General features: G+C 51.8%; 1 protein-coding gene across 7 annotated transcripts; it reads right to left on the bottom strand.

Annotated features, from left to right (window-relative positions):
- Positions 1–418: 418 nt before the first annotated feature.
- On the bottom strand, positions 419–23,475 carry Rasgrp2 (RAS guanyl releasing protein 2). Of its 7 annotated transcripts, none has more exons than XM_004656628.3 (17): positions 23,429–23,475; positions 20,964–21,099; positions 20,252–20,354; positions 19,740–19,802; positions 19,247–19,378; positions 18,312–18,462; positions 17,945–18,118; positions 17,716–17,832; positions 13,342–13,623; positions 12,110–12,187; positions 11,781–11,903; positions 11,346–11,461; positions 5,316–5,457; positions 4,532–4,568; positions 3,520–3,696; positions 880–944; positions 419–550 (listed from the first exon to the last, which is right to left on the bottom strand). In XM_004656628.3, exons 2-16 carry the CDS (start codon positions 21,034–21,036, stop codon positions 886–888), a joined length of 1,827 nt encoding a protein of 608 aa, XP_004656685.1. In that variant the 5' UTR covers positions 21,037–21,099; positions 23,429–23,475; the 3' UTR covers positions 419–550; positions 880–885. The 7 variants fall into 7 exon arrangements, with proteins under 7 accessions (XP_004656685.1, XP_044998369.1, XP_044998367.1 ...); XM_045142434.1 differs by lacking the exon at positions 23,429–23,475 and adding an exon at positions 23,134–23,209; XM_045142432.1 differs by lacking the exon at positions 23,429–23,475 and adding an exon at positions 23,076–23,157.
- Between the last annotated feature and the right edge of the window lie 1,003 nt (positions 23,476–24,478).

Raw genomic sequence — 24,478 nt, 5'->3', positions numbered from 1 at the left:
GAGTACCCTGTCACTGGAGTATTCAAGCCCAGGCTAAAAGGTTACTTGTCACACTAAGTGGTTTTGCTTATGGTTTTGAAAACTCTGCTTACACTGGGCCCAACAACTCTGAAGTACACAGGCACACTATTGTCACAGCTTAGATCCCCAAGATTCTGGACTCTTCCAATTCTAGGCCCTTCCAAGATTCTTCTGTTCTCAGGGCTTCCGGTTCTAAGACTCCATCCTCCAAGATTCCAGACCCCCATGAGACTGCAGCCCGCCCACTTCCAGAGTTCTAGATCACAGCATGTAGATCCTAAAAGTACAGCACCGAGGATTCTAGGCTGATGGTCCAGATTAATTACACAGGCCTTTTTATTCCATCTGGAAAATACAAATATTCACAGGAGTCTATACAACCTTAGGGACACCAGCCCTGGCCATGACCTCATCACATGCTGCCCTAACACCCGCCCCCAGCCCCAGCCTCTTGCCCCAGGAACCCCAGCTCCTTGCTGTGCTCCAAGTGTCTTCTCCCAGGCAGGAAAGAGTCCTTGGTCAGTCGTAGCTGGGAAGAGAAAAACAAATCATGAAGAAGATACAATTCCCCACACAATGAAAGTAACAGCCCATATGCTTGGGCAATTTATTTAGTTTTTTTGTTTGTTTTGTTTGTTTTGTTTTTCCAAGGTAAGGTTTCCCTCTAGTCCGGGCTGACCTGGAATTCACTATGTAGTCTCAGAGTGGCCTTGAACTCAACAGTGATCCTCCTAAACTCATGTACCACCACGCCTGGCCCTGCCTTGGCAATTTAGATGGAACACTCAATGCCCAGCCCTTCCCTCCCCCAGCCCTCTATGGGCAACTGCGGTGCCAGCCTGCTGTGGGAGGACTCACCATCTCTTACAAGTGGATGTCAAACACTCCGTCCTCCACCGCCTGCACCTCTTCCTCTCGGATCTCTGTGGGGAGGGGAGAGGAGGGACAGTTGTCAGCAATACCCACTCCTGGGCCCTTAGGACCTCCACTGTCACTGTCACTGGAGGTTCCCATTCTTCTCTCCAACCCAGAAGCAGACCCATCCTCCAAAAAAATCAATTCTCCAAATGACCAAATGACCCCATTTTTTGAGGCTTTCTCTAAGTTTCTTTTTGCCGCAGCTTTTGCTGCAGCCACAGATTTGTCAGTGCAGTTTGCTTAAATGTCAATTTTGTGTATATTTCACATTTTAGACCCCAGCACTTCTGGAAGGCTCAATGAAAACGTTTTATCTTTTCTATTTCTGAGGACTTTATGTCCTGTGCCTGCCTCTATTTTTGAGGACTTGTGCCAACCCAAATGGTTGTGGTCAAATTGCCTTAGACCCCAGTTTAACTTAGCTGCTCAGACTGTTCTCAGCAAAGAATTATTTGAAGGATCGTCACTCAGCAAACTGATCAAAAGCCATCAGAGGCAGGGCATACTGGCACATGCCTTTAATCCTAGCACTTGGGAGGCAGAGGTAGGATGATCACCGTGAGCTTGAGGCCATCCTGAGACCAAGTCCTGAATTACAGGTCAGCCTGGACTACAGTGAGACCCTACCTTGAAAAGACAAAAACAAACAAAAAGAAAAAAAGCCATCAGAGAGATGGAGAGATGGCTTAGTGGTTAAGGTGTTTGCCTGCAAAGCCAAAGGATCCTGGTTCAATTCTCCAGGTCCCACGTAAGCCAAATGCACAATGGGGCTCATGCACCTGGAGTTAGTTTGCAGTGGCTAGAGGCCCTGGTGTGCCCATTCTCTCTCGCTCTCAAATAAATAAAATATATTTTTAAAAAGCCACCAGAGACCCTATGACAGCCCAAAGGTTATCAAGCCAAAAAGCAGAATGTAGGCAAATGGCTCAGATAACTCTTCTAGTCCCCATAATAAAATAAGAGTGCAACTGGGCCGGGTGTGGCGGTGCACACCTTTAATCCCAGCACTTGGGAGACAGAGATAGAGGATCACTGTGAGTTCAAGGCCACCCTGAGACTACATAGTGAATTACAGGTCAGCCTGGACTACAATGAGACCCTCCCTCAAAAAACAAAATAATGGGCTGGAGAAATTGCTTAGTGGTTAAGGTGCTTGCCTGCAAAGCCTAAGGACCCAGGTTCAATTTTCCAGAACCCATGTAAGCCAGATATACAACGTGGTGCGTGTGTCTGGAGTTTGTTTGCAGTGGCCAGAGGCCCTGGTACACCCAATCTCTCTTTCTCTCTCTCTCTCCCCCTCCCCTCGCTCAAATAAATAATTTTTTAAGCCAGAAGGAAAATAAGAGTGCAATTGGGATCTTGAAGCCTCTGTCACCATAAACTTTCTTTAAAAAAATTAGAGTCTGGGGGGAGGCTGGAGAGATGGCCACTTGCCTGCAAAGCCTAAGGACCCAGGTTCAATTCCCTAGAACCCACATAAACCAGATGCACACGGTGGCTCATGTGTCTGGAGTTTGTTTGTGGTGGCCAGAGGCCCTGGTGCACCCATTCTCTCTCTATCTATCTGCCTCTTTCTTTCTCTTTCTCTCTCTAATAAATAAGTAAATAAGAAAAAATATTGGAGTCTGCGGCTGGAGAGATGGCTCAGCAGTTACGGTGCTTGCCTGTAAACCCTAAGGACCCAGGCTCAATTCCCCAGAACCCACATAAGCCAGATGCACAAAGTGGCACATGAATATGAAATTCGTTTGCAGTGGCTAAAGGACCTGACATGCCCATATTCTCATTCTCTCTCTCTCTTTCTCCCTCTCTCTCTCTCTCCTCTCCCTTCTCTCTCTATATATCTCTCTGCTTGCAATAAATAAATAAAACATTTTTAAAAATAAGAGTCTGTGTCCTCGCATCCTCAGAAACACAAGGGCTCCCTGGCTACGTTCAGGCACCCTTACCAGTCCAACCCTTCTTGTGTGTGTGTGCCCAAGTGTATATATGTGTGTGTTCATTTGTGTTCAGGTATGCCTATGCGTGTATACAAGTGTGTGGGATGGGTGTGTGTAGGCCAGAGAACAACCTCTACTGTCATCTTCAGGAATGTCATCCACCTCTTTCTAAGACAGTGTCTCATTGGCCAGGAGCTCACCAATTAGACTGGACTGGCTGGCCAACAAGTCCCAGGATCCTCCTGTCTCTACTTCCCCAGCACTGGGATTACATGCCTTGCATTTTACATGGGACCTGGGGGTTAAACTCAGGTCTTTATGCTTGTACCATAGCACTTGACTGAGCCATCTTCCCTGGCTCCCAACCCTCCTTTATACGCCCATCAAAGAGAATCTAGTCGAGCATGGTAGCACACGCCTTTAATCCCAGCACTGGGGAGGCAGAGGTAGGAAGATCACCACGAGTTCAAGGCCAGCTTGAGACTACATAGTGAATTCCAGGGCGGCCTGAGCTAGAGTGAGACCCTACCTCGAAAAACCAAAAAGATAAAATAAGAGAATCTAGCTACCATCCTGGATAAGTTAACAGGCTGTCACGTGGCCCCGCCTTCCTCTTGCTACACAGTAAAGTTCCTCTTACCTGGGGGCCGGGAGCTGCGCCTGCCTGGGCGAGGCAGGGAGAAGCTGAAGGCCCGGTGGTGGGAGTGGGTAGGTGAAGGTGATGGAGCCGAGCCGTCCAGACTCACACTCTGGGCCCTGCGGCGACACTCCACAGACAGGCGGTCCTTGCACTGCTTGTGGCAGTTCACACCACAGGCTGGGGAGGCAAGAAGGATAGCCCACCTTGCGTCATGGATAAGAAAACCTTCCACCCCATCCTGCACACCTGTACTTCTTCCCAGGATCCTTTGCTCCTCAGAAGCCACCTCACCAAAATAAGAACTTCTTTCCTAAGTGCTCACTTCATCCTAATTTCCAGTCTATGTCCCCTCCAAAGTTATCTTTTCCTGGGCAGCTGCCTCCCCAAAATAAACACCCTCTTAGAGGATACTCCCAGGCTAGAGAGATGGCTTAGAGGTTAAGGTGCTTGCCTATGAAGCCTAAGGACCCAGGTTCCACTCCCCAAAACCCACATAAGCCAGATGCACACAGTGCCAATATATCAGGAGTTCATTTTCAGTGGCTAGAGGCCCTGATGTGTCCATTCTCTCTCTCTAATAAATAAATAAAATTAAATTTATAAAAAAGGATAATCCCTTCACTTCAATCAGCATGCCTCCCTGCTTCTAATACACTTCATTTTCTGGCAATTGCTCCATCAAAATAAAGATTCCTGGCCTGGAGAGATGGCTTAGCAGTTAAGGCATTTGCCTGAAAAGCCAAAGGACCCTGGTTTGATTCCCCAGGACCCACATAAGCCAGATGCACAGGGGATGTATGCACCTGGAATTCGTTTGCAGTGGCTGAAGGCCCTGGCACACCCATTCTCTCTCTGCCCCTCTCTTTCTCTCTCTGCCTTTTTCTTCTCTCTCTCAAATAAATAAATCAATTAAAATTTAAAAGATAAAAATTTAAAAAATAAAGATTCCCAACCAAAATAGTAACTTCCAAAAAGCTTCAGCCCAGCAGCTCTGCCATTCATTCCATCTTACCTCGGCATTTGAGGCCCTGCTTATAGATGCCCAGAATCTGCAAGAGAGGAGAGGGCCATGCGAGGGGTTAGGGTTTTAGAGGTGATGGGTAATTCTTCCTACCCGAGAACAGGGCTTGGGGCCTTTCAGCCCACTTCGGGTCTAGTAGCAGAAGAGCAGCAGAAGAGGCAGGTGGAGGGCTGGGAGATGGCTCAAAAGGTTACAGGTGCTTACTTACAAAGCCTGCTGACCTCTGTAAAACCAGGTGCACAAAGCGGCATGTGCATCTGGAGTTTGTTTGCAACGGCAAGGGGCCCTGGTGTGCCTATTCTCCCTCTCCCTCCCTCTCTTTCTCTCCACTCTCTCTGCTCGCAAATAAATAAATAAGTAATAAAATATTTTTAAAAAGCGATGTGTGGTGGTGCACACCTTTAATCCCAGCACTTGGGTGGCAGAGTTAGGAGGATCGCTGTGAGATCAAGGCCTGGCTGAGACTACACAGGCGATTCTAGATCGACCTGGGCTGGAGTGAAACCCTACCTCAAAAAACCAGTGGGTGGGGCTAGAGAAATGGCTTAGCGGTTAAGTGCTTGCCTATGAATCCTAAGGACTCCGGTTCGAGGCTCCATTCTCCAGGACCCACATAAACCAGATGCACAAGGTGGCACATGCATCTGAAGTTTGTTTGCAGTGGCTGGAGGCCACTTAGGTTTGCCTGGGTGGATAGGGGCTGGGCCCGCAGAAGAGTAGGGAATAGGTGAGCAGGTCAGAGCTTGAGGAGGTTTTTGAAGTTGGGGGAGCTCACCAGGGCTTTGCAGTGGCGGCATGCGACTGGGCGTAAGGAATTGCTCTCCTGGAAGTTGTGAAGGAACCCCATTCGGCCACCGAGCACCGAGCTGGAGCGTAGGAAGTAGGAGATCATCTCCTCCCGGCTGATGCAGCCATCCCTGTTGGGTGTGGGGGGGGGGGTGCCTCAGCTCAGGCCATCCCTCCCACAGCTATTGCTGACCTTCCCCTCCATAGTGCCCAGCCCCCACCCCACTGAGAAAAAGGTTTTCACTGAGCTCATGACTTTGAACATTCTGAGCAGCAAAGAGGGAAGAGCTAGGCTCAAAGCCAGAGCCATGTAGCACCACCTGCCACTAACTCGTGGGATCTATGCCCAAGTCAATTTCCTAGGATTCCCTACTTAGGGGTGTCAGCTGCAGAGGCTGGGTGCTTCTCCTTGGGGTCTTTAGTGTCGGGAGCCATACCTCCACCTCTGTCAGGGGTGCCCTGAGGATTGAGTCAGGATAAACTCTGGGGCCAGGTGAGATTGGGGGTGGCTACACCTGTGACCTGTGACCCTGAGTTTGCTCTGGAGCCAGGGCTTCCCTAGGGCCTCTGTGCATGTCAGGATGTATCTTAGAGCCGAAGGAACATGTGTTCTGGGCAAAGACCTCAATTCAAATCTACTTCCCAGCCATGTGACCTGGGGCTGGTTAATCTCTCTGTGCCTGTTTCCTTATCTCCATATATAATACTTCCTATGCCTTATATATTGTCATGAAGATTTACATCCAAGTGTCCATGTGGCTAGATAGATTCTCAACCACTTTTTCTTTCTTTCTTCCTTCCTTCCTTTTTTTTTTTTTTTCAAGGTCACACTCTAGCCCAGGCTGACTTAGAACTCTCTCTCTGTAGTCCTAGGCTGGCCTTGAACTCACTGCAATCCTCCTGCCTCTACCTCCCAAATGCTAGTAGAGACATGTGCCACCACACCCTCTCTTTCTTTCTTTTTATTTTAATTAATTTATTTATGTTATTTGAGAGAGGCAGAGAAAGAGAGAACAAGCCAGGTCCTCCAGCCACTACAAAGACACTCCAGCCAATGTGCCATGTTATGCATCTGGTTTACATGGGTAATGGGGAATTAAACCTGGGTCCTTAGATTTCACAGGCAATCGTCTTAACTGCGAAGCCACCTCTCCAGCCCTCTTTCTTTTTAAGACAGGGTTACATGCATATATCCCAGGCCACCAGGCTGATCCTAAACTTACTCAAGCCTTGGCCTCCTGATCTGCTTGCCTCCACCTTCCAAATGTTGGAATTACAGGAATGCACCTCCACACTCCCATTTTTGCAGCCATTTTTTCTTTCTTTCTTTCTTTTCTTTCTTTTTCTTTCTTCCTTTTTTTTTTTTTTTTTTGTTGCTGTTTGTTTGTTTGATACAGGGTCTCATGTATCAGGCTAGACTTCAACTCACTATGTAGCCAAGTCTGGCCTTGAACTGCTAATCCTCCTGCCTCCACCTCCCAATGGTGAGTATTTCCATCAGAGTTAGCCCTTGTTTGAAACCCCTACCTACTGTACTTGGAGTTCTATAATCTCACCTCAGTGAAACATGGGAACAACCGACTGTTTAAGGGGAAAAAAATAAAATAAAATATCTTAACTTTATACTGTGCATGAAAACTACATGGAATGGAATCAAGAACATTGATGAAAAATAAAATTGTAAAAATGTCTGCAAAAGTATGAGAATATTTTTAAATTCTTTTTAAAATTTTTTTGTCTTGTTTTGTTTTTCAAGGTAAGGTCTCACTCTGGTCCAGGCTGACCTGGAATTAACTATGTAGTCTCAGGGTGCCCTCAAGCTCTCGGCGATCCTCCTACCCCTGCCTCCCAAGTGCTGGGATTAAAGGCGTGTGCCATCACACCCAGCAAATTCTTTTTTTTTTTAATTTTTTTAACATTTATTTTTATTTATGTATGAGAGGGAGAGAGATATGAGTGAGAATGGGTGTGCCAGGGCCTCTAGCCACAGCAAACGAATTCCAGACACATGTACCACCATGTGCATCTGGCTTAGGTAGGACCTGGAGAATCAAACCTGGGTCCTTAGGCTTTGTAAGCAAGCACCTTAACTGTTAGGCTATCTCTCCAGCCCTATTTTTTTTTTTTTTTTTTTTGTAATTCTGAGGGGGCTAAGGATCTTTCTACACATTAACAAATACCCAAGAAGCCATAAAGGAAAAGACTGACATTGAACACACAAAACTTTTCAAAGATTTTATGTGAAAAAAATGACAACATGAATGACAGACAAGGAAAAAATATTTGCAAACACATTTCACAGTAAAGGGTTAATATCCATTAATGCAGATTCTGAAATTCAATGAGAAAAAGTCTAACAGCACCAGCAGAATAACAGGCAAAGAATAGGAGCCTTCACAGCAGAAATCCGTGGCCAATAAACATATGAATAGATAGTCTCGTTCTATTAAAGAACTGCACGCTGAACCAAGACACCACTTGCCAAGGAGACCGGCAGAACTGTCGAGCTTATTATAGCCTCCACTCTCGGCAAGGAGGATGAGACACAGGCACTTGGGTACTGCTGGCGGGGTGTGTAACCTGGCGCAACCTTGTCTGAGGTCAGTTTGGCAATCTCTCTCCTGCTATCCAATGTGCCTATCTTTTGATCCAGTCATTCCACTTCTAGGAATTTCTCCTCCAGAAATACTGGCCCGAGTGCAAAGATACAAAGATGTTCACAGCAGCAAGTTGGATAATTATAGTGCAACGCTGGACCAGTCCACACGTGCATGCACAAGAGGGTGTTAGGTAAATGGTGGTGGCCAGCCACAAAGGGCGGTCCTCTGCAGCTGCTCTAAGGAATGAAGTAGGGCAGGGATGCAGCTCAGAGGTAGGGTGTTTCCCTAACCCTGGGTTCAAGCCCCAACACAAAGTACATAAACAACCTGAATCCACATGGAAATACACATGATAACGGTTTAGTGAAAACAAAACTACAGGCAGACTCAATGGCAGGAAGCATGCACAAGACTCTGGGTTCAATCTCCAGCACCACAAGTGGGGGTACAGTAGGGGAAAGGTGAGTCGGGCGTGGTGGTAAACAGCTGTAAGCACTCCAGAGGCTGAGGCAGTGAGGCCAGAGGATTGCTGTTAGATTCAGACCAGCCTGAGATACAGAGTGAGACAGGAAAGAGGGCTAGAGAGATGGCTTAGTGGTTAAGGGGTTTGCCTGTACAGCCAAAGACCCAGGTTTGATCCCTCAGTACCCACCCACATAAGCCAGATGCACAAGGTGGCACATGCATCTGGAGTTTGTTTGCAGTGGCTAAAGGCTCTGGCACACTCATTCTCTCTCCCTCTCTCATAAATAAATAAATTAATTAATTTAAAAAAAGAGGGGCTGGAGAGATGGCTTAGTAGTTAAGGCACATGCCTACGAAGGCTAAGGACCCAGGTTTGATTCTCCAGGTCCCAGGTAAGCCAGATGCACATGGTGGCACATGCATCTGGAGTTCATTTGCAGTGGCTAGAGGCCCTGGCATGCCCATTCTCACTCACTCTCTCTGTCTCTGATAAATTACTAAATATAAAATCTTTAAAAAAAAATTTAAAAAGAGCCTAGAACAGCAGGCAGATCACCATGAGTTTAAGGCTCATGTCTGATCTACCTAGTGAGTTCAAGACAGCATGGGTTACACAGTGGGAACCTGTCTCAAAAAAAAAAAAAAAAAAAAAAAAAGGCCAGGCATGGTGGTGCACACCTTTAATCCCAGCATTCGGGAGGTAGAGGTAGGAAGATTGCTGTGAGTTTGAGGCCACCCTGAGACTCCATAGCGAATTCCAGGTCAGCCTGGGTTGGAGTGAGACCCTACCTCGAAAAAAAAAAAAAAAATGAAAAGAAAAAAAGGGGGCTGGAGAGATGGCTCAGCAGCTGAAATCACTTGCTTACAAAGCCTGATGGTACCATGTTTGATTCCCCAATATCCACAAGTGGCCCATATGTCTGGAGTTGATTTGTAGTGGCAAGAAGCCCTGGTGCACCCATACACACACAACTACCTCAACTACCCCCCCATCACAAATAAATTTTAAAAGTTATAAAGCAGAAAATAATTCCAGCACTGGGGAGCCTGAGGTAGGATCACTGTGAGTTCAAGGCCAGCCAGGGCTACAGAGTGAATGCCAAGTCAGCCTGGGCTAAAATAAAAAAAAAAAGGGCTGGAGAGATGGCTTAGCAGTTAAGATGCTTGCCTGCAAAGCCTAAGGGCCTAGGCTTGATTGCCCAGGACCCATGTAAGCCAGATGCACAAGGTGGCGCATGCATCTGGAGTTCATTTGCAGAGGTTAGAGGCCCTGATGTACTTATTCTCTCTACCTGCCTCTCTCTTTCTTTCTCTCTCTCAAATAAAATATTTTTAAATAAATAAATAAATTTAATTTTAAAAAATGGAAGGGCTGGGGCTGGAGAGATGGCTTAGTGGTGAAGGCACATGCCTGCGAAGCCTAAGGACCCTGGTTCAATTCTCCAGGTCTCACGTTAGCCAGATGCACAAGGGGGCTCATGTGTTCTGGAGTTCGATTGCAGTGGCTAGAGGCCCTGGAGCGCCCATTCTCACACTCTCTCTCTCTCCCTCTCTCTGTCTCTAATTAATAAATAAGATATTTTTAAGTAAAAAAAAAAAAAATGGAAGGGCTGGAGAGATTGCTTAGTAGTTAAGGTGCCTGCCTGCTAAAGCATAAAAACCCAGGTTCCATTCCCCAGATCCCATGTAAGCCAGATGCATAAAGTGGAACTTGCAATGGCTAGAGGCCCTGGAGCACCCCCTCTTTCTCTCTATCTGCCTTTTTCTCTCTCAAATAAATATTTATTAAAAAATAAATAAAAAGAAGAGAGAATAAGCAAGAGAGAAGAAGAGAGGCAAAGAAAGAAAAAAAGAAAAAAGACTGGAAGGATATATGCATTGCCCAACCATTAACATTGGTCAGAGAAGAAAATGAGAAAGTTCATTTCTTTTTTTTTTTTTTTTGGTTTTCTAAGGTAGGGTCTCACTCTAGCTCAGGCTGACCTGGAATTCACTATGTATTCTCAGGGTAGCCTCGAACTCTCGGCGATCCTCCTACCTCTGCCTCCCGAGTGCTGGGATTAAAGGCGTGCACCACCACGACTGGCTGAGAAAGTTCATTTCTTAAACATTTTGTTCACTAAGGATTTATTTTACTAACTGAATTTTGTTAGTTACAATATATTTTTGTAATTTGTAAATTTGTTTATATATAGATAAAGAGAAAGAGAGAGAGGAGGCTCCAGACTGGCCTCAAACTCCCTAGGTAGTCAAGGATGATCTTAAACTTCTGATCCTCCTACCCCTACTTCCCAAGCGCTGGAATTTCAGGGGCATGCCCACATGGTTTATGTGGTACTAGGAATTGAAACTAGGGCTTTGCGCATGCCAGGCAAGTACTGAGCCACGTCTCAACTTAAAGACAACAGAGTTTTGAAATACGGGTCACATTTTTAAAATAAATCAACCTGGGAAAGACTGGAAATTTTGATTGGGGTTTTGTCTGCTCAGCAAAAATGGGGCATAAACATGGCTGCAGGGGGCACATTTAACCTACTTCAGAGAGCCAGCTGCTTTTCCAAAGTGTCAGCATATGAATTGTGGATAAGCAAGTGGGTGCTGCTAATTACAGCCCTTTCTTATCTATTCATTAAAACTGGCTACCCAGGGGCTCCACTTGCCCACACTTTTGCCAGCTGTGAGCTCTACAAATAAAGTACCATTCCTGAAGCAATGGTTCCCAGGCCACAGCCTTTGCAAAGCTCCATGGAGGAGGCCCCCCATCTGTCAGAGCTAGTGAGGTAACACTGTGCCTCTACAGCTGGCAGCCTTCTCTCAACCCCGACACATGGCAGCCCCGTTCCGCGGGCAGCTTCCCTGGCAAGGCCTTGCCCCCTGCACACACAGGAACTGCAGCCCAGGGGCAAGTGGGTCGGTGCGTTGGCCCCTCTCCCCAAATCCCCATAACTCCTCACTGGTTCTGGTCCAGGTCCCCAAAGGCGCTGAGATAAGGGAAGTTGCCCCGTATGATCTGGAACTCTTCCTGTGAGATGTGGCCGTCCCCATCAACATCAAAGTTCCGGAACACAGACTGGGATGCACAGAGGAACATGAGGGGCAAGAAGAGAGGACAATTAAGGGAAACGTGGGGGCCTATCCCTTCTCCACAGGCCCAGTCTATGTTATGAAGGATGTCAGAGGTATTTCAGCCACCACACCCACTCCCCTGACCATAGCAATGCAGAGCCAGTCTGCTGTACCCTGTGCCTCCTGGAGACAGAGCGCTGGGCCGTGGATACGATGCCTGTGACGGCTGGCTCTCAGGGCAGTGCTCTGGCAAAACCAGCTTTACAGACCTCAAATTCTACCCGTGGGCACTTCCTCCACAGCCCAGCCTCCAGGGCGCTCACCTCCACCATCTTCTCGATGTGCTCTGCCACAATGGCCTGGTCCAGCTTGGGCTTGGCGGCTGAGGTCCACTCCTCCAGCACCAGGGGTCGGGGAGGTGGGGTACAGCTGGTTGGACTGGTTGGCTGTGGGAAGGGTCAGACCTGAGCTGGGGCCCGAGTTGGAAGGAGCACATGGTCCTAGAGAAAGAGGGGACCCTGCCCAAGGTCATTGTCTCCCCTCAGGCCTCTGTTGGACCAGCAGGTGGGGGTGGCAGTTTGGGAGATCTCTCGCTGTCCTGGCACTGATGTTCTCAGGCAAACAGAATGGGAGCATAGGGTCGCTCTCTCACCGAGGACTTGGAGCGTGGCTCCCGCTGCAGGGATAGCTGGTACAGTTCATCTTCCGTCTGATACTGATCCAGGGACACCTGGGACACACATGTCTGGTCATATCCTCTGACCCCTGACCCCTGACGCTCTTTCTCACAGAAGCCTCAAGCCCAGAACCTCAGGGCCACCTGAAGGCCACCATTCAACCCAGAGCCTGGTAAAGAAGCTGGGCTCAGGATAAAGGCCACCTTAGAAAACAAGCCAACAACTAGCACACAGAGCAGACCACAGCTCGGCCCCATCCAAACCTTAAACACAATGCACTCTGAAGATCTCAGACAAGATGCCATCGGAACCCAGACTCCAGCTCTGCAGCTCACCTGGAATCCAGCTCCCCTTTCAATCCCACCCCATCTAGAGCCGAGAGGCCACTGCATGTCCATGTCCAAGCACTCTACCTAAAGCCCAGCCCAGGGTTAAAACCAGGTCTAGCTCTAGCCTAGAACCCACTGCCTGTTCTAAACCTCCAGACCAAGTGTAAGGCCAAGGTCAGAACTCTGCTCAAAGCCAGTCATAGTGGCTCATGCTTGTAATCCCAGCACTCAGGTTCAGGCAATAAGACTGCCACGAGTTCAAGGCCAGCCTATGCTCCACAGTGAATTCAGGTCAGCCTGGGGGGAGGGGGCAGAGTAACACTGTATCTAAAGAAATAGCAAAATAAAAGAATATATTATATGTTAGATATTCCCAATGCCCACAGGATCTGGAGCTTAGTCCCAAACCCTAAAATACAACCCACTGGAATGGAGAGATGGCTTAGCAGTTAAGATGCTTGCCTGTAAAGTCAAAGGACCCAGGTTCAACTCCCCAGGACCCACGTAAACCAGATGCACAAGTGGGCACATGCGTCTGGAGTTTGTTTGCAGTGGCTGGAGGCCCTGGTGCACCCATTCTCTCCCTCTCTCTCTCTCTCTCCTCCCCCCTGCCTATTTCTGTATCTCTCAAATAATATATATAGAGAGAGATTTTAAAATACAACCCACTGCCAAGATCCAGGATCTAGGCTCAGCCTCAAACACACGGCAGTGTTGAGATCAAACCTAAGGCCACTGTCCTAGCCTGAACTTGGAACCATTACAGGGTTCTGGCCAAGCCCCAGAGCCTAGGCTGGACCTCAGTGCCTTGGTCAGACCCCAGGAAACCCACAGCTACAGCAGATGCAGCTGCCAACACGTGGTGGCCCGCTCCTTACCGTGAGCAGGCTCAGCAGGTCGGGGTTGGCCTGCACAGGTGGCCGCAGGCTGGTCACCATAGCCAGCTCCTCCAGGATACTGAAGAGCTGCTTCATCTTGGCCCCGTTGAGCCGAGTCCGGGCAGGGTCCAGCCAGTCAGGCAGGGCCAGCTGCAAGGCCACGAGGTCCTTGAGGTGCACACCCAGGATAGGGAAACGGAAGCCCACACAGGCTGCCAGCCGGCGCCGGTAGTTGCTGTAGTTGCCTGTGGCTGTCACTAGTTCTGTGAGACCTTCCCAGAGCTGAGGGACAAAGGACACAGCATCATACACACCACCCAGCCACCCTCCTTCCCTTCGCCCTGGGACTGTGGGAATGAAGAGACAAGGTCAGGAATGGGCAAGAAGGTAAAATCCTCCCCTAAACACTGACTCACTCAACTCTGGAGGGTCAGAGTCCAAGGAAACAGCTACTGCCTAGGATCACACCAGGCCTAGGCACAGGTTGTCAACATGGAACAGGAGAGGCCAGGAGACAGCTCAGTCAGTAAAGTGCTTGCCTCACAAACATGAGGACCCGAGTTTGATCTCTAAGAAGAAGCTGGGCATGGCAGCCAACACCTTTAATCCCAGCACTTGGTTGGCAGAGGTAGAAGGATCACCATGAGTCCAAGGCCAGCCTGAGACTGTATAATGAATTCCTGGTCAGCCTAGAGTGAGACCTTACCTGGAATTTTTTTAAAAAATTTAAAAAGGGCTGGACAGGTGGCTTAGCGGTTAAGTGTTTGCCTGTGAAGCCTAAAGACCCAGTTTGAGGCTCATTCCCCAGGATCCATGTTAGCCAGATGCACAAGAGGGCGCACGCATCTGGAGTTCGTTTGCAGTGGCTGGTGGCCCTGGTGTGCTCATTCCCCCCGCCCCTTTCTCTATGTCTGTCGCTCTCAAATAAATAAATAAATAAGTAATAAACAACAAAAACTAAATAAATAAATAAAGCCTGGCATGGTGGTATGAGTTTATAATCCCAGTGCTGAGAAGGTGGAGACAGAAAGATCTCTGGGGCTCAGAAAGAAGGCCCTCTGTGGCTCACTGGCTAGTAAGTCTAGCTGGCAAGAGACCCTATCTCAATAAAGATGGGCAGGGGCTGGGGAGATGCCACGGTGGTTAAAGGTGTTTCCTTGCAAAGAAGGCCTGCCTGGGCTCAATTCCCCAGCCACCCAAGTAAAGCTGGATGCGAAAACTGTATGGCATTCATTGGCAGTGGCAAGAGACCCTAGCACATGCAAGTGTGCGCACACGCACACACACACACATGCACGCACAAACAAATAAGTAAATATTTATGGACAGTACCTGAAGAGTGATACCTAAGGTTGTCCTCTGGCCTATGCCTGCGCATGCACACGTGTCCATGAACACCACATACCTGCGCACCCACAAACAAACATACGTGTACACACATACAAAAAAAAATAAGAAAAGGGCTAGAGAGATGGCTTAGCAGTCCAGGCATTTGCCTCTGAAGCCAAAGGTCCCAAGTTCGATACCCCAGGACCCACATAAGCCAGATGCACAAGGAGGCGCATGCATCTGGAGTTTGTTTGCAGTGGCTGGAAGCCCTGGTGCACCCATTCTCTCTCTGTCTCCTCTCTATCCCTCTCTCTCTCTCTCTCTCTGCTTGCAAATAACTTTTTAAAAAATAAGAAAAGACTGAGGCTTAGAGAGGCAATAATACAAGCCTAGTGACCTAGAATGATATTCTTAGCTGAGGTGTTGGCAGCATCAGGAACTGGGGGTGGGGGGAACAAGTGGTGACACACACCTGTAGTCCCAGCACTAGGGAGGCCTCCTGTACAGTCAAGGCCAGCGTGATCTGCATCATGAGTGTGAGTCGAGCCTGGGCTACAAAAAGACCACGAAGGGAGAAAGAAGCTCAACAATACAACAGATGCATAAATCCACATGGGCTTACACTACCATACAACAAGGACAGTGGGGGCTGGAGAGATGGCTTAGCTGTTAAGCACTTGCTTGCAAAGCCTAAGGATCCTGGTTCGAGGCTCAATTCCCCAGTACCCACATAAGCCAGATACACAAGGTGGTACACATGTGTCTGGAATTCGTTTGCAGCCGTTGAAGGCCCTGGTGCACCCATTCTCTCCCTCCCTCCCGACCCCCTCTCTGTCGCTCTCAAATAAATAAATAAATAAATAAATAAATAAATAGGGCTGAGGAAATGTTTTAACAGTTAAGGCATTTGCCTGCAAAGCCTAAGGACCCCAGTTCGATTCCCCAGGACCCATGTAAGTCAGATGCACAAGGGGGCGCTTGTGTCTGGAGTTCATTTGCAGCGCATCCATTCTCTCTTTCTCTCTGCCTCTTCCTCTCTCTTTCTCTCTCTCTCAAATAAATAAATAAATATTTAAAAGTAAATAAATAAACAATAACAAGGACAATGAAGGAGCTCTGTACAAAAGAAGAAAGGCTCTCCCAATCGGGCAGAATGGAAGGAGCCAGACATACAGTGACATGCGTATGAGTGCACTCAAGGGAAGCCCAAGCACAGGCAACAATCACAACAACAAAAATCCCAGCATTGTTTGGGGATGCACACCTACGGTAAAGCCATGGAGAAGAGCAAGTCACTGTCACAGAAGTGACCATGCTGACTAGTGCCGCAGGGAGTCGTCTGTAATCCTCAAAGGTGTTGGGGACAGCAGTGTTCTTTTTGCCTCTTGCTGTAGGGGTTGGAGCCCAAGGCCTTTCCACATGCTAAGCAATTGACCTGCTTCTGAGCCACACCCCTACCAATGGCAAAGGTTTTCTTTCTTGGCCTGGGATGTGGTTACACCGCCTTTGTTTTCTTTTTTGTTGTTATTGTTTTGTTGGTTTCGGGTCTTTTGGGGTTTTGGCTTTGGTTTTGGGTTTGTTCCTCTTTTTTTTTTTTTTTTTTTTTTTTTTTTTTGAGTTAGGATCTCACTCTAGCTCTCAGACTGACCTGGAGTTCACTATGTAGTCTCAGGGTGGCCTCAAACTCACGGTGATCCTCCTACTTCTGCCTCCTAAATGCTGGGATTAAAGTCATACACCACCACACTGGACCTGTTTTTGTTTTGAGCAAGAGGCTCACTATGTAGCCCAGGCTGGTCTCAAACTCAGGGTTCTTTTGTCTCGGTCTCCTTAGTATAGGAGCATAATTGTGAACCACTATGCCCACCTTACACTGATGTTTTCATAATTTTCCTTTAAACTATCTGAACATTTTACATACTTTTCTGTATTGCCCAATATGATAACTTTTGCACATGTGTATGGTGTGCATGTGTCTGCACGTGCATAAGTGTGGAGGTACAGGTTAACAGCAGGCGTCTTTTTTTTTTTTTTTTTTTTTTGAGGCAGGGTCTTATGCTAGCCCAGGTGTCCTGGGACTCTTCCAGGCTGGCCTTGAACTCACAGCAATCCTCCTACCTCAGCTTCCTGTGTGCTGGGATTATAGGCATTAGCCACACCTGGACAGGTGTCTTCCTTGATCTCTTTCCCTTTTATTTACAGAGGCAGGGTCTCTCACTTGAACCCAGAGCTCTCCCATTTGGCTGGTTCAGCTAGCCAGCTTACCCCAGGCATCCCATTCCAGGAAGACCACCATGTCTGCCCTGCATTTATATGGGGGCTGGGGGTCTTCATGCTTTGTGGAGCAAGCACTTTATCCACTGAACCATTCTCCAAGCCCCCTTTTATGATTTAAAAAGTGGGAGGCATAGGAACGCAGCTCAGTTGATGAGAGTACTTGTCCAGCATGCACAAAGCTGAGCTGGGTGTGGCGGCATACACCTGTAAAGCCTAGCTCAGAAGGTGGAGACAGGAGAGCCAGAAGTTCAAGGTCATCCTCAGGTACTAGCAAACTGGAGGCCGGCCCAAGATACATGAGACACTATCTTAAAAAGTGAGAAAGGGGCGAGAGAGTTGGCTTAGTAGTTAAGGCACTTGCCTTTGAAGGCTAAGGACCCAGGTTTGATCCCCAGTACCCACATAAACCAGCTGTACAAGGTACTCATGTGTCTGAGTTCATTGGCAGTGGCTAGAGGCCCTGGCATGCCCATTCTCTCTACCTCAAATATATATATATATATATATATATATATATATATATATATATATATATTTTTTTTTTTTTTTTTTTTTTTTTTAATGCGAGAAAGAAGAAATGTGTTTTTAGATGCGACAGACCTGGGAGTTCCCCACTGCCAACTGCATTGTGTAACCTGGAAAAGCCCTTAACCCCTCTAAGCCTCAGTTTCCTGAGCTGTCAAGTGAGGACAGTCATGCCCAGCCCCCAGCATGGCACCTGGGTAGGGCGCAGCTTGGAAAGAACAGTCCCCTCCCTGGCCCAGGCACCTTGATGGTCTCAGAGCTAACGTGGCTGTGGGTCTCCTTGAGGCGTGAGATGGAGCTGTGGCTCAGGCCGCCGACCACGGCCATCAGCGTGTTGAAGTTCTGCAGCTGCAGCAGCTTCTGGGGGGCAAATGGGGAAGGGGAGGCAGTGAATCACCTCAGCCTTTCTGGAGAGAGTGGGTAAGGACTGCTAGCTACAGGAGGGGGCTAGGGACATAGGAAAGGTGGGCACCTCTGCCACATGGACGAAGTGTGTGATGACCAGCGCCCGCTGTGGGGCTGTGGGCTTGCTAAGAATCATAAGTTGGACCCACTGCGAGACACTGTTGAAGAGGGAGATGAATCGCTCCAGGACGGGATTGTCCACTGTGCAGCCGTGCGTCACGAAGCTGTGATAATCCTGGAACTGGGGGCAGGTAGGGACAGTCTGAGTACCTTACTGGCCTTTCCCCTTGCCAATGGCCTTCAGCACACTCCAGCTGTGCTTTGCGGAAACCCCCAGCCCTCCATGGGACACAGCCTGTCCCACAGACCTTGCAATTGTTAGGACCTCCCTCCTAGCCCACACTGGACCCCACCCACAAGCCCTTGGGCCACACCAGGATCTTGCAGAAGGAGCGATACTCCAAGTAGGTGAGATGCTCCGCCAGCTCCAAGGGTTCCAGATGGTCAAACAACAGGGACATCTTGCGTTTTTTCTGTCCCACGGGGTTCCTCTGGGTCACCTGCCGCTTCCACTTGTAGGTGGGGCTGGGGGGGCAGGGGTAGTAAGCCCTGTGCTGGAAATACCTCCTGCCCCCTATAGTCCCACACTCACACAGACATGCCACTCAAACTGACTGGGGGCCTATACAATGGCAGCCACCATCTAGGAACCAAAGTCCCCGGTCCCAGCAAGTCTCCCCTGTCACGCACTCAACACACATTTGTGGACAACGTACTCTGTGCCAGGCACTGTGCTAGGCGCTGGGGTACAGAGATGAGCAAGACATGGTTCCTGCCCTCGAGGAGCTCACAGTCTACTGAGGGAGACAGACACAGAAACACAATCACCAAACAGTAGGACACATGTTCCCAGGCCTCCGGACAGGAGTCTGTACAAAGCGCCATGGGAAAACACAAGAGGAAATGACAAATTCTGCCCTGGAAGATTGCTATGGCCCCAACCTGCAGGGACTTTACCCTTGTGCCAAGTCTTGGTGGCATGGAGGAGGAGATAAGAACAATGACAAGAGTGAGCACCATGGACGGAAAGGATGCAGGGCTCAGACAATGGAGAGTGAACCTGCACAGCGCGCAGTATGAGGTGTGTGGGATGCGCGGTGGGCCATGGGAGATGAAGCAGGAATGCCAGACTAGCCTGACACCAAAAAGGGCCTGGACAGCCAGACAGGTGTTCTGAAGGTGACAGGGAGCCATGGAAGGTTTCAAAGCAAGAGAGTGACATGACCTTCACTCATTCAATTCAACAGACATTTATTAAGCGCAAAGGGTGTAGGCTCCCAAGGGCCCCCCCAGAGGTCCCCCCACGCACACGCTGTCAATGTCGATGAGGCTGCTGTGTCGGCGGTTCCCTTCTTGGTCTAGCAGAGCCTTAAGCTCCTTGATCTGCTCAGCCAGCTCAGGGTTCAAGTCGAACTCCGCTGGGAATGCTGAGATCCAGTACCTGGCAGAGGCGGGTGGGGTGGGGCGCAGAGTCATCCAAGGCAGCCTTTGCCTCACCATCCCAACTGGTCAGCCCAAGGAACTATTGGTACTATATATCCCTAAAGTGTGCCTCCCCCAGCTGTTATTCTCCCCAAGGTTATGGAAGCCCCTTGAGATACCCCTCCTGCACACATAGTAGACAGACAAGAACAGGAAAACCAAAAACAGGCAGGTGGAGGAAGAGTGTGGAGCAGCGTAGCCCACGTAGACAGTGCCAGGTGGCAAATCCACACGGCTGGTAGGTGCTCTATCCTCTCCTTCCTTCCACCTGAGGCCTGAGAGAGGGAAGTAAGAGAAGAGGCCAGGCCCCAAAGACTCACCTGACCAGGTGACATGTTTTCACCTGCAGGGAACTGGAGTTGTCCTTCCGGGATTGTTGGTAGGTGAAAGAGTTAAGGATAACAAGGAGCCTAACCCTAAGAAGGAAGGCAGGGGGCGGGCCCTGAGCACTGAGGGGGCAGGGGCGGGGCCTGGGCTCTGAGACGTGGGATGCTTTCTAACCCAGTGGAAACTGAGGACTGGGGGGTGGGGGAACGGTGGGGGCGAGGCACGAGCTTAGGGAGGGGGCGAGTATGAGGATAGGACCTGGATTCCAGCAGAGGCCTGGTACAGAGCAGGGGCAGATTCAAGACTTAGAGAGGGTGAGGGCAAGACCTAGTATCCAAGGCCTCAGGAGAGCAGACGGATGAGCCCAAGGTTTCGACAGAGACAGTGCCTGAAGTCTCGGAGATAGGAAGGGCCTGTGCTCCAGGACTCTGCGAGGGAGGGCTGGGCAGCAGGTCCAGCTCTGGGACCCGGACAACAAGGCCTGAGGGAAGCCCACCAAGGATATATTTGGAGCAGCTTGGCGGCCAGCTGAGAGGAGGGGATGTACCAGGGGTGCATCATGAGGAACATACGCACCAGCTGCGGGTCCCGCACCTTCCCCGAGTCATCTGCTCCCAAGTCAAAGAGAAGCCACTTGGCTGAACTTTGGTCCTGTGGCTTGGGTCCCTAAGCTCTGGCCGCAGCCTGCTGGGTGTCAGGTCCCTGTAGCTGCCCTCCTTGACCCCCCACCCCACCTCCTGCTCTCCCAGCATCCCGAATCCAGAAGTCAAATTGGAAAGAAAAGAGGGGTATGGAGGATCCAAGAACTGGAGGAGGGGAGCTCGAAGCTAGCCCATCGTCCAGAGGGGAACCAGCTGGGGCGGAAGGAGCCTGGGTTCCCCAGGGTCAAGAATCCAGAGGTCATTTCCTGAGTGCCTGGGGGAAGGGGCACCCCTTCACCAGATAAGCCGCCCCCCATCTGCCGGAAACAGCTCCCAGGCCAGATAGAGCTCCTCCGGATCCCCCAGGGAGACAGATAATGTCCTTTAGGTGTCAAGGTTGGGACCCTGACCCCTCCCCTTCTCTGCGAGCTCGGGAAGGCTAGGTGAGGGGAACATTTGCACACCTCGCTACCCTGCAATTAAGGAGGGTTAAGGAGCCTGCAGGACGGGAACCAGGGGTCTGCCCTGGCTCGCGAGTGGTTCGAGCTCGGTGTGCCCTGTCACACTTGGACTCACCGAAGGCTTCGATGCAGCCGCGGAGCAGCTCCTCCACAGTGCAGCCCTTGTCCAGGTCCAAGGTGCTTGCCATGGCCGTCGGCGCCGGCGGGCTGGACTCGAGCTACGTTCCCGTAGGAGGCTCCCCGACCGACCCCTGTCCCGGGAGAGGCAGAGTGGGGATCTGCGGAGGCGCGGGCCGGGAGGGGGGAGTGTCCCCGCGCAAGGGGACGGGGCGGGGCGGGCACGCCCCCTGCTGGGCAGGGGCGGAGTTGTCCGCCGCTGCCACTCCCGGGGTGAAACGGTCCTGCCCCGGGATGGTGCAACCCGCTAGTTGGGAAATGGACCGGTCGGCAGGCTTCCGGCCCTCCCTCGGAGTTAGGGTAGAGCAGGAGGACTCTGGGAGGATAAAGGGACGAGCCAGGACTCCAGGGGTTGGCTGGTGCCTCAGCCACCCCGCAGGCCCTCCTCTCCTCGCGCCTGCTCCCCACAGGCACCTGCAGCACCCCGCAGCTCGGCTCTGCGCCCCTCCCGCTTCCCCTCCCTCCACAGCCTCCCTTCCCCCGCAGGGTTATTTTAGGAACCCAGAGCCTGAGGGGACCTCGGAGGAATTTCTCCCTGGGACGGGAGGAGGGAGGAGAGAACCCAGGCGTCCTGCCCACATCGCCCCCTCCTGGGCGCCCAGCGAGGGGAAGGCGGGGCTGTGGCGTCCCCCAGGGGCCTGCCTTTGGGGAGTCGAGCTGGAGTGGAGAAGAACATTCCTGGGGCGGGGGTAGCCCACTGTGGCCGGGAGGCCTCAGCGAGAAGCCTGAGCCTGGGAACCGCGCGCGCTCCCAAGCCACCTCCACGAAGGTCCATGTGGGAAGGGGTGTCCTATCTCAGCCCTTATAACAAGGACTATTTTCCTCTCCAGCCTGGGCGCCTGACACACAAAACCTACCCTACTCCCCCGCTAGGCACAAGCGAACAGTAAGCACACAGAGCAGGGTGCTCAGAAGGGGACACTAACGCCATAGGGGTGGCCATGGCCTGCATGACACCACCAGTAATCCTGGTCACACTGTCAGAGCTATAATCACCCATGCAAGGGCAGACACCTATTTTCTACTCAAGTTAGCTATCTGCTGAAGGCCAGGCACCTACTTTAAGTGCAAGAAGACCCCTCCCATGCCATAATCACGGGCACTCACCTCCCAGCCTCTGTCACATACACAATGGCACCCACACCCATGCACACCTGCACTGAGGAATTCTCAGGCACACATACCCAGGTCCCCGACTTCAGAATGCAAACCCGCAGACGAGGTCGCCTTCCGGACCTGTTCACTTAACGCCAGCACAGCCTGAGGTCCCTCGGTCACAGTGGCGCTGACATCCGCACACGTGTGCACACACGCAAGACAGCGCATCTCCACGCATGTACACCCTCCCACACACATGAACACACACCCCTGTGGGTGCGCACACGCCCATTCGGCAACCCCTCCCCCTTCATCCGCAGCCCCAGCATCCTGACTTCCCTCATTCCCAGACACTGACAGAGCCTTGTACCCAAAAGAACGGTACCCCACCTCTACACAAACCAACCCCACGCTTGGGTTAGGCGATCTCTACGGAGTTCTCAGCAAGACTTTTCCTCACAGCCTCCAGAGCTGTCCCCACCTGACTCTCTGCTGCTTCCTTGCTGTGTGACCTTGAGGATCAATTGGCCTCGGAGCCTCAATTTTCCCATCTGTCAAATGGAGCTTTGCAGGGGAGGGCCCAGTTGAGGTGGCTGGGGAGAGCCCGGTACGCCACGGTTGCGCCCCTCCCGCGGGTAGCTTCAGAGCGTCTCAGCCCTCCGCAGATCTGTCCTATTTCGGAGCTTGACCGCAGTCTCCCCACCCACCCGCTGCCCCTACCCGCCTGCGCAGCCCTGGGGGACCCCCCTAGAGGCCGCGCCCTCCTCTGCCCCGCGCCCCGCCCGCTCGCGCTCGCTCACTCACTCTTGGGACCCCCACAGCCCAGAGCCGGTTCCCGGCCCGGCCGGCTCCACCCCCTGGCACTCCCGCCCGCCGGTTTCGTTGCGGCGGCAGCGGCGGCTCCCGCCCGCTCCCCGCCCCCGCTCGCCCGCCCCTGCGCCCCGCTCCGTACTGCCGGTTGCATCTTCTCCACCGGGGCTCCCCCTCGCCCCGCACGCGGCGCACCCTGCCGCAGCTTGAATCCACCCCTCCATCCCGGGTCTTGCCGCCCCGGAGGCCAGGGCCGCGGGCGGGGGGCGCTGCGCCACGGGCCGAGCGGAGGACGGCGATCGGTGGGGGGGGGGTATACGGGGGGGGCGGGAAGAACTCTTGTCACGGCCCCCTCCCCCACCCCGGACGCCCCTGGGCCCTCCGCCCCGCCTGGGTGTCGGACGGAGGAAGCCGGGAGGGGCAGGAAGCGGACTGCGGTGGGGAAGGGGCGCCCCGCCCAGCCCCCCGGCCCGGGTTCCTGTTTTCGAGACAAACCGTTCCCATGGGGCTAACCCGGCCCGGGCCCGGGCGTCTTCCTGCGGGCAGCGGAGGCCCAGGCCTGGTGGCTGGAGGTTGGGGGCGTGGGGGCCGCCGCGGGTCCTCGGGATAGGCTGGGGGAGGGGCCGAGCCCGAGTGGGGCGAAGGATGAAAACGCGGCTCCCTGGAGACCCAGGTTCGATGTCCTGGGATGGGGCTAGGGGCTTCGTTCACACCCGGGAGGCCGAGCCTCACGGGAAAGGACTTTCAGACCGGAGGCCTGGATGTCAGGGACGCGGCCACGAGGAACTTGGGCGGGGCAGCCACAGGCAGTTGGGGCTCCCAAAAGATGGGCCTATGGGGGACCCTAGCAGCTTCCGGCCGTTTGGGTTCACTCACTGTGAAACCATGGGCCCCAAATCCCCCTTTTGAGGCTTGTCTCTCTCTCTCTCTCTCTCTCTCTCTCTCTCTCTCTTCCTCCCTCCCTCCCTCCCTGGGGCGAGGAGGCTGAACCTCCCCAGCACAACAGCCCCGGAGATGTGAGACCCAGAAACGCGCCCTTTCTTTCAGGTCTCCCTGTGAGCAGGGAGATGACACCGTCTTCGCCACACCAGCCTGTGAGTGCTCGGTGCGCCACCACTCCCCTGACTTTGAATGGAACGTAGCCACCTGCTCAGAGACCCGAAAACGCCGCAGTGGGGCGGGGCCGGGGGCGGGGCCAAGAAGGCACCCAGGGCCCGCCCCCTCCTGGTCCCGCCCCCACAGTGTAGATCCTCGGTAATCCCGGAGGCTTCTCAAATCCTAGATACAAGGGGCCCCACCCAGGCGGATGCCCCGCCCCGGCCAGCCAGGCTGGTCACTGACCTAGTATGGACACAGCACTGGGAAGAGAGGCGTGGAGGGTGACTCCAGAAAAAAGACTGAGCCCCAAGCCCCGCCCCATGGACGCCCCACCTCATGCCCCCCCCTCCTCCCAGAGGACGCACCTGCTGGGATGGGGGGATAACGAGGTGATTGCGCAGCAGCTGTTAAGCTAGCCAACAGCTAAAAATATTGCCCACCGGAGAG

Source organism: Jaculus jaculus, chromosome 1, assembly GCF_020740685.1.
Source record: "Jaculus jaculus isolate mJacJac1 chromosome 1, mJacJac1.mat.Y.cur, whole genome shotgun sequence".
Lineage (NCBI taxonomy): Eukaryota > Metazoa > Chordata > Mammalia > Rodentia > Dipodidae > Jaculus > Jaculus jaculus.
The sequence above is the reverse complement of the archived record's forward strand: the minus strand, read 5'-3'. Positions and strand labels throughout refer to the sequence as shown.